This window comes from Marmota marmota, unplaced genomic scaffold (genome assembly GCF_001458135.2).
Source record: "Marmota marmota marmota unplaced genomic scaffold, marMar, whole genome shotgun sequence".
NCBI lineage: Eukaryota > Metazoa > Chordata > Mammalia > Rodentia > Sciuridae > Marmota > Marmota marmota.
Window position 1 is genome coordinate 10,862,942 of NW_025999900.1, and position 10,597 is coordinate 10,873,538.

The following is a 10,597-nucleotide window of genomic DNA, read 5'->3' on the forward strand; positions in this document are numbered from 1 at the left end:
ATTTTATTTAAGACATACTGGTTTCTCAGTTTTTTCATATGTAATTTGTACTTAGTAGTCTAATAACCAATACAAGTAATTTTCAGTCACTTTTCTCATCATCTTTATTTATATTTATGTTTTTCTAATTCTACTTAATTATCTCTAATACCTACATTATAATACTTGATTAAATACTAAGAATTTTATAGAAGAATAAACTTAGATCATAAATATTTAATGTGATTAAATTTTGAACTATAGAACAGAAGATGCTTAATGACTATTTGGATAACCATTTTATCCAAAGCCCATTCTTTGTTTTTATTATTCACTTAATTCAAAGATACAATATATGGAAGAGAAATTAATATGCCTATAGAAGCTTATCAGAAGTTAGCCCAGGTTTAAAGGAATGCCTATTACATATATTCTTGAAAACTTATATAACCTTCCTCCAATAAATTATTTGAGTTTAGACATGTCTTAGCCACAAAAATGTTGAGAAATAATGGTCTAGACAGTGGAATTTTGCCCTAAGCATTTGAATAGCCTTACATTATCATTTATTAAAAACAGTTAAGGGAAGTATATGGTGAAATGCTGTGTGCTTTATTTTAATTTCATTTCTCCCTTATCTCTTTTAGTATGCCTTCAAGACAGTGTGCTGGCTTTCTGGAAACATGGGATGCAGGGTAAAAGCTTCAAGTCAGATGAGGTACATTTTCTCAGTTTACCTCTGCCAACTCCAACTAAAGATTTTAAATGTTGAAATGTTCATTTTATGTGTTTTCTCTCTGAACCTACATAACAGTTTAATGCCTTAATACTATGAACTGGTGGAGCAAAAATTTGTAATCTGTCCTCAAATATGTTAATTTTTGTATTTTAAAATTCTCAGAGGCCCCTATGAATTGCAAAATATAAGTTTATGTAATTTTATTCATCTAATCTGTAATTATACTTCCCATAATCTATAAATATATAGCTCCTTTTTAAATATTATATTTAAAAGTATAAAGAATATGAATTGGATCAAAGGACAGAGGAAAATCTTAAGATCATACTCATTTAGTATGAAGTACCAACTACATTGAAGACACTATTATTGTAAATAATGAATAACACTTATGGTATTCCAGGCACATTACAAATATTAATTCATAGAAGGCTCAGAATAATCCAATGGATAGATACTATTTATATTCCCATTTTTACAAGTACATAATGGTAAAGTAACTTATTCAAATTTACTTAGCTAGTTAAATGGCAGAGCCTGGATTTGAAGGGTTTCCAAATGTCACTTCTAGCTGAGATAATCAGGAGATATTTCATACAGGAGGTAGGATTTGGGATCTTACCTTGAAAGATGAATCCTGCTATAGAAGACTCTTCCCGTTTGTGCCTGTCTACACCATGGCCTCACAAATTTGTGGATTTACCTGAAAGCTCAGAGTCTTCTGTTTGATTCAGTTTTATTCATATTCTTATTCATAAGTAAATAAATAGTTCTGCCTCTTACATATAGGCAGAATTAGAATGCTTCCATGAGAAAAATGACAAAAGTCAACTGTCTGAATATATCAAGCTCATCTGTTATTGACCCATGTCACTAAATGTCACCTGGTCCCTGCACTTGATGAAATCTACAGTCTCACTTATTGTCATAAGGTTAATTATTCTTAAATGCTATTTTCATTATGTCATTCTTATGATTAGAAATCACAAAAGAGAACCTGTTTCTCACCATATCAAATTCAAAATTCTGTTTTCTGTTTGTGTGTGTGTGTGTGTGTGTGTGTGTGTGTTTCTGGGCATCAAACCCAAGGCCTCCCACCTGCTAATAACCAAGTGCTCTACAATTTAATTATACCTCCATCTCCCTAGTTACCTATTTTTAATACATTTCTTTCTTTCTGTTTGTATTCTCACCCTTTAACATGGATCTAGCTGAAGTCTTCTTTCACAAAATAGTATTGATATTCATCCATTATAGTCCACAATGATTAGAATATTTAATATCTTGGAAATCATCTCCGTCTAGTATAGAATTGCAAAATATAAGTTTATGTAATTTTATTCATCTAATCTGTAATTATACTTCCCATAATCTATAAATATATAGCTCCTTTTTAAATATTATATTTAAAAGTATAAAGAATATGAATTGGATCAAAGGACAGAGGAAAATCTTAAGATCATACTCATTTAGTATGAAGTACCAACTACATTGAAGACACTATTATTGTAAATAATGAATAACACTTATGGTGTTACAAGTATAGCATCAAACTTGTTTCTGACTTACATTTATTAATTCTGCCTTCCCAGCTAGATTGTGCATGCCTTGTTAACAGACTGTCTTTATACTTAACTTTACATTCATACTGTCTTAGTTTAGATTCCTCTAAATGCAGAGCTAAGATAAAAGTCTCAAGTGGAGGTAATTTATTTTGGAATAGAGTCCAGAAAACTGCTGATGGAATGAGGAATGTAAAATGCATAAGTGTAAAAAGTCAAATGAGGAATGTAAAATGCGTAAGTGTAAAAAGTCAACAAAAGCATATTAACAACCTAGTTCCCATCATGGACAACCAGGCCTTAATCCTGGAAGGACCACTAATGAATACTATAGAATGTACCTCAGAACTGACTTATTTAGAAGTGGGGAGGTTGGAGCATTTATGCACCAACTGCTGTTCCTTCCTGGTTAAGGGTTGTCCCAAAACTTTCCATACTTAGAGATAATACTGATGCATAGCCAAGAGCCTTCTGCAGCATTGGAGAAAGGAGAGAAGAACCCTGTGGTATACACCAATGTGAGACACTGGTGCTTGAAAGCATCCACCAAACTATGCTGAAATCAGGTGGGCCACAGGATGCCCATGCAGACATCTCCATCTCAGAAATAAAAGAAAGGGCAAATCTTCTATTGGTTATGTGACCTTGAGCAAGTTACTCAACCTCTCCGAGTCTTAGGTTCTTCTTCAATAATATGAGAATTATAGTGCATATCACACAGAGTTCTAAGGAAAATGCCTGACATTCCATAAATGTTGATTCATTTCTACTAATAGTCAAAAAAGAAACTTCCTGAAACTTTTTTCATTTGAGGAATTGAGCCTTTCAAAAATTATTCATTCTGTTTAATAATTGCTCTATCTGAATGAGTTTTAAATTATTATTTAAGCAATATGGGAGCCCAGGTTGTAACTGATAGGTGTTTTCTTTTTAGGTTACCCAGGAGATTTCAGATGAAACCAGAGTTTTCCGCTTATTAGGATCAGACAGGTAATTGTTTATATTAATTTACCAAAGAGTGCAAAGATTATACTCTCAATTATACTGTCAGTCTGAATTGTGTTTCAGTCAAAATTCTTAGAGGGCTCTTCAATTGAAAGAATTTTTTCCATAATTTATTGAGAGTGAATAATATTTAGTAATTCAATTTAGCAATCTTATTTCAGTGTGAAGATCATGATTCCAGAGTTATATTCAACCAAGACAAAATGTGTAAATATAGGTGTTTATGTCTCTAGAATCATGACAGATATTTCAGAACCCTTCATTTTTATAATTTCTCCTGGTGTATTGTCTACTATCAACTATTATAAATATGTACCTCCTGATATTTGCTTTTATATCAGAAAATGTTCAACTCAGTTTTGGGGGTCAATTTAAATTGCAAAGGAGTATGTAGTCTTTTTGTAAACCAAATAAAAATCCCCAAACTGTGTTATCTTTTTTTAAAAATATTTTTTAATTATAGGTGACACAATATATTTAATAAAATAATTTTTTGTGGTGCTGAGGATTGAACCCAGTGCCTCACGAATGCTAGGCGAGCACTCTACCTCTGAGTCACAACCCCAGCCTACCCAAACTGTGTTATCTTATGAAAAAAATAATATGAGAATTGGCAAAAAAAAAAAAAAAATGGTAGCTTTTGTTCTCCAAAATATATTATCATCCTCTGTATCAAATAAAATATTCATTTCTTTCAATTTTGCTACCAAAAGTTGTTACTCCAGCACAGTTGGCTATGGTATTATGCATTAGGTCTTTGGAATGGTTGGAAGACCTCTGGTCTTCAGGTTCACACTATCATTGCTTAAATATTAGATGCTTGAGGAAGCTCGGGGTGAAGGGATAAAGTTATGCTATAAAAGATTGGAAGAGTTTTGTAAAGAGAGAAAGGACCTTTTGAAAAATGATGAGGCCTGCCTTAGCAGAAAAGGTAAGCACACAGCACAGAAACCTAGGAGTAGGCCAGCAAAAAAGGGGGGCAGCATGGGAATGAGTTTGAGAACCACCTAGTACATGGCTCTAGAACTAGAATGGGAGGCTCTTTACTTCTTGCAGGAAAGGCTGACAAATGAGTTGTGGATCATCCACTATATGTGGAAATAACGCTTTAATGAGATCTAGCGTGAAAGAATTCTGCTTGACAGAAGTTTTGTGTCAGAAACCATTCCTCTCAGTAATGTGTTTTGCTCCGAGTCCTCTACCCAGAGTTTTTACCCTGTTACCCTCTTAGTCTTATTGTCTCACTACTTGCTCTAAAACACTACTGTTTATAGATCACTGCCCTACTTGTCATATTATGTACTTATTTGGACATCTCCTTGATTTTAACATCAATATCTTACTCATTAAATCCCAAAGTGTTTATTTTGTCCTCTAATTTTAATAGTAGTTAAACATTTATTTTATTATTTAAATATAGATATCTGTGTCTGTGCTGGGTGGGGGAGAACCTATGTAAAAAATTTTTTTTTCTGGGTCCGGAGGGTGCTTAACCACTGAGCCACATCCCTAGCACCGCAGCCCATCCTTTTTTGTGGTACTGGGAATTGAACCCAGGGCTTTCTACATACTAGGCAAACTCTCTACCACTAAGCCACATCTGTCCCTGCCCCCCCCCCTCCTTTTTTAAAATAGAGACAGTGTCTTGTGCAATTGCTTAGGGCCTTGCTAATTTGCTGACTTTGAACTCATAATCCTCCTACCTCAGCCTGCAGAGCCACTGGGATTACAAGCATGCACCACCCATGTCCAGCTATTATTTTTTTATATTATTCCAAATCCACAGTTGATTGATTTATTTTTCTTCCTCTTGGTGATTGATTGACTCTTTCCCTGCTTTTGGACATGGGGGTGGGGCGGGGTGTCTCATTTCATATTTAGTTTAAAACTATTTGTTTTCAAATACCTTGAAGAACAGTTTGGATGAAGTTCTCCTAGGATCCCGTTTTATTTTCTCATTTCTTCTACCTTCTTTTGTCCTAAAGCATTGTTGATATAAATTCCTAAAGCATTGTTATTACTATTGTTGGTGTTTATGAGTAGGTAAATTTGTTTTTAGTTGAAATAAGATAATGATCAAATATCAAAATATTTTGATATTTTATACTCATCAGTTCTTTTTCAGGTATGTTTTTTAGCTATAACATGTAAATATGAATTATGCATCAATGATCTCTATGTAATTTTATAAGAACATGAACAATTGACATTCTTTCCTGGTTTGAGGTTAGTATTTGAAGCATGCAACCTGTTTTTACTTTTAAACAAGCCTTTTGTTTTGGTTTAATTTCAGGGTTGTCGTTTTGGAAAGTAGGCCAACAGAAAATCCTGCGGCACACAGCAATCTCTACATCTTGGCTGGACATGAAAATAGTTACTAAGCACCAAAAACTGATCTCAAATGACAGGGAAATGAACATACTCCATTGAAAGCAAAAATATTTTAAGGAAATTCAATACAGACTGCACTATGATTTACTTTACCTGTTATGGGTTATATCACAAATGTTCTGTACGTTAGGGTAGAATTCAATATTTTCTGTAGCTGGAAACAGCTAGTCTATCTCTTGCCACTATGTGGTGGTTACATCAAGTTTGCTTAATAAAAGCTATGAGACAAATAGTCCTCTAGTTCCAGGAAACACAGTCTTTTTTTAAAAAATAATAATAATAATGTTTGTAACAAGGGTGCCATGGTATTTTTAGATAACTCATGTGATTATCTTCAATTTAGTGACCATTTTATCATTTTATACCATGTTTTATTCTTTATTAATGAACATACTTTGATAAAGAAATTATCAAACAAACCTTTCACTTATACGTTGGCCATTCTGTATGTTTTTGTAAAATAGAATATTTAATCCTTATTTATTAATCTCTTGCTGGAGTGGTTGGTGTAATGTATCTAACTTTTAGCAAAAAAAGGTTGCAGAGCAGCTTAGATTTTTTTTATAATGTAAAAAATTTTTGTTTACCTTTTAGAGTAGTACTTTAAGGGCTAAAGGCAATGTGTTTGGGGGTTCAACACATATGCAGTGTCATTTAACAAAAGTATTTCTTAATACAATTTCATGCAGAATGCCTTATAAGGGAGTTTTGTGTTCTCAACAACAAATACTTAATAAGGGGTCATTAAGAAAATAATGATGATGGTTGAAATATTCTTAGAAGGGTGTGTGTGTCAGGTATGGCTACTATATGTATGTATTCTTGACAAACAGTATAATATACCTGTGACTTTTTTTTCATTAGGGATAAATCATAAGAAATTAATCTTCATATATATTATCATCCCTAATGTAGGGGGAGAAAAGTATTTAACTACCCATGTTATATATTTTACTTATACTATTCCAGAAGGAGAGCTGTAAAGCAATTACACATGTAATCTTGGGGTTGTCACATATGTAAAAAAGTAATTTGTTTACTTTTTGAGTAGGTTTAAGAAAAAAAAATTAATGAAATTGGATTTCTGATGGGATAGTATGAATAACTATTATAAAAAACAGTATTCTAAAAATAAAGAATAGGGCTATAATTTAGTTTGTTTTTCTTTGGTAATGTTAGTATGTAAAATTAAAGTATTACATTGATACCTGTTGTCTTAATGCATTTATTAAGAATAATTAGCATTGAGATGATGAACAAGGATTAAGTAGTAGCAAACGGTAGAATTATTCTGACCAGTTACTTGAGAGGAAAACAATATAACTATCTCATTCAGTCTTCAGCTGTTCTGTAAAATAAATAGTATCATTACTGTTTTTCAAGTGAGGAAATAAGATTTAGCAAGGTTAAGCAACTTTATCAAGTTCATCCAAGTTAGTTGTTGAGCCAGACTATGAGTCTTCTGACTCTGTTCATTTCACTAGGCTATATGTAAACAATAAAATGTTTTACAAGTGAAATATAAAGTATTTGTTCTTTAAAAATGCACATATGCTATGATATCAGTAAGAATGGCTATGTATTTGGGATATGTTTATTGGGTCTTCTAGACTGATGGATACTGGATACAGTGGATGGCAGGGGGTACCATTCTCTAAACAGGGAAAATTGACATGAATGGATACAAAGATCCAGCATCCTCCTTTTCTCACTGAATTCTGGCAGCCAACCTAGTATTAGTGGAAGAATATTCTTTGTGAATCTGACCAGTGCAAGTGAAAAGGCCTGAATAAGATCCTGGCATCAAAGACATCCTTGCTAAACTGCTCAGTGAGGTAACAACACAGTGAATATCATGGTTGGTGTGCCCACCATGCCTCCAGAACTTGTAGTCAGTCTGTGCTATTAAAAATGAATGACCAACTAAGAATTAAAAGAAATTTGAGGAAAGCTTCTCTATGAAAGAAAGAAACAACCACCGGGAGACTCAGGATGGGAGAAATGTCAAAAGACAAAATATCTTCAGAAAGATGTTGCAACCATCAATCCAGGGCAGAATTCTTCAGAAAACAAAAAGATCTCCTGGAAAATAATATGAATAATTCAATTAGAAGCTTTAGAATATAAAGTTGAGGAAATTTTCTCAGAAAATAAAAAATAATAAATGAGAAATCCTGGCCGGGCATGGTGCTGCACACCTGTAATTCCAGTGGCTCTGGAGGCTGAGGCAGGAGGATAATGCATTCAAAGCCAGCCTCAGCAACTTAGCAAAGCCCTAAGCAACTCAGCAAGTCCCTGTCTCCAAATAAAATTTAAAAAAAAAAAAAAAAGGCTGGGGCTGAACCCAGGGGCTCAGTGGTAAAGCATCTCTGGATTCAATCCCTAGTACACTCCACAGAAAGAAATGCTGAAAAATAAGATTTAAGTAAATTAACAGCCCAGGAAATCCAATGTCCAGTCTCTCAGAGTTCCAAAAAGAAAGAATAAACAGAAGAAATCAGTAGCATATTTTAAGAAAATTTTCCAGTACTAAAGAACGTCAGATTCTAGAATGAAAAAGCACAGTGAATGAAAAATACCTATACCAAAATACGTCGTGATGAAATTTCAACTGGTCAAGAGAAGAGCTCCTTACATTTCCAGAGAAAATGGGCAGGTCACCTACCAAGGAATAAGAATCACATTAGCTTCAAATTTCAACAGAAGCAATGCCTTTAAACTTCTAAAAAATTCTGTGTCTTCCTGTAAATAAGGAAAAAAATGAAGACAGCTTTAGTAATATGAGTTCCCAAAAGATATACGCTTTCTCAAGAGGCTACTAGAGTTTGTGCTTCATAAAAACAAGGGCATAAACCAAGCAATATGAAGATGTAAATTGCAGAAAACAGGATTCAATAGAGATTTGAGATGAAGGAAATTCCCAAATGATGGTGATGGATTTCCAAGGAGACTATATTGAAGCATATCAGAAAGCTCTGGAGATACTTTTTCAGAAAGATTAATAAAATACCTGAGGGTTCTTAGTATCTTAAGTTAGACAACCAGCAGAGTGAGAAGTTCCTCCTAAAACAAAGCCTGAGACAAGAACATAGATAAGATAGTTTATTTTAGAGATCCCAGAAAATATGAGTGGGGACTATGATACTTCTTTTGTTGTTGTTGTTGTTGATGGACCTTTATTTTATTCATTTATTTATATGTGGTGCCAAGAATTAAACCCAGTGCCTCACACATACCAGGCAAGTGTTCTACCACTGAGCCACAACTCCAGCCCCTGGTACTTGTGATACTTTAATGGAAGAGGGAGAAAAGTTGATGTAAGGGTGTGCATTCTTAACTACTGTGTAAACAGTGGGAACTTGATTCTACCATGTCGCCTCTAAGAAGCTATATGATAGCTCCCAGAATTATCTCCTGAAAGAAAAGTGGCTCAGGCATTTATCTACAGACTTACTCCTCACTGACCTATAATGTCAAGGCCATTACCTCCTTGAACAGGGGCAGTTTGCACATGGGCCATGTAAGCTCCTTAAATGTCAGAGACAGTGCTGAGGCCAAAAGCTGAGTGTGAGTTTGAGCTCCCATGGACTGTCTACTGCCTCTCTGGCTGAAATCAGATGCAGGTGAATATTTGTGCAAGACCCCAGGATTTAGTCAGTGATGATTTTTATTTGAAGCAAATTTTTATTTTTAAGATTTAAATTCAATAATTGGCAATTCTTAACTCCAGGAAAGCAAAATGTGCAGAAAAGAAAAACTAAACTATGATTGCTGGTTAAATGGCATAATGTTAACAGTGAATGTCAATCTAATCAAATGGCAACATAACTATATTGGAAGAGGACATGGTGTTGTGCAAATGAAGTAGAAAAGTTATCAGGATCCTCATTTTCCACAATGGGAAATCAGTAGATAATACGTTTAAAATTAAGGGATTATTTCAAACTAAAAATTCTCTGCAAAACGAAACAAATAAGAGTAACGAGACAAATACTTGCAAACTATACATCTGATAAAAGGTTAATATAAAAAATATACAAGAAACTCAGTAACAACAACAAAAACAATCAAAATGGCACAATTCAAGGCAAAGGACCTGAGTGAACATTTCTGAAAGAAGGTATATAAATGCCCAACAGGTACAGGTAATCCCCAGTTTATTATGATTCAACTTACAATTTTTTGACCTTACAGTGATGTAAAAATGCATTCATACCACCATTCTGTCATTTTCAGTACAGTATTCAATAAATTGAATGAACTATTTAACACATTATTATAAAATAGGCTTTGTGTTATATGATTTTACCCAATTGTAGGCTAATGTAAACATTCTGGACATGTTTAAGTTAGGGTGGTCTAAGCTATGATATTCAATAAATTGGGTACATTAAATGCATTTTCAACTTAAAATATTTCCAACATACAATGGGCTTGTCGGGCCATAACCCTATCATAAATTGAGGAGTATATATGAAAAATGTTCAACATCATCACTAATCATTGAAATACAAATTAAAACCACAGTGAGATTATCACCTGATACCTGATGCTTTTTATCAAAAAAATAAGTTATGGTGAGGATTTACAGAAAAGGAAACCCTTACACACTGTTGGTAGCAATATAAGTTGGTACAACCATTATAGAAAACAGTATGAAAGTTTCTGGAAGAATTTAAAATGGTATGATTCAGCAATTCTATTATAAAGGTATATGTCCAGATGAAATAAAATTAGTATGTCAAATAGATATCTGCACTCCCATCCATGTTTGCTGCACAATTTACCCTAGCCTGAATATGTGGAATCAACCTCGGTGTTCATCAACAGATAAGTAGATTTTTTTAAAAATGGTAATATACTTGTTGCAATATTATTCAGCCTTTAAAAAGGAAGGAAATTGTCATTTACAACATGACTA

At 33.5% G+C, this 10,597-nt stretch overlaps 1 protein-coding gene across 1 annotated transcript in view; it reads left to right on the forward strand.

The window, feature by feature from the left end:
- Map4k5 (mitogen-activated protein kinase kinase kinase kinase 5) overlaps positions 1–7,196 on the forward strand; it is a 106,367-nt gene extending 99,171 nt beyond the window's left edge. The window contains exons 30-32 of the mRNA XM_015487254.2: positions 627–697; positions 3,215–3,270; positions 5,579–7,196. Of these exons, the coding sequence (XP_015342740.1) occupies positions 627–697; positions 3,215–3,270; positions 5,579–5,666 (215 nt within the window). The 3' untranslated portion in view covers positions 5,667–7,196. The remainder of the gene's footprint in view (positions 1–626; positions 698–3,214; positions 3,271–5,578) is intronic.
- Positions 7,197–10,597: the final 3,401 nt, after the last annotated feature.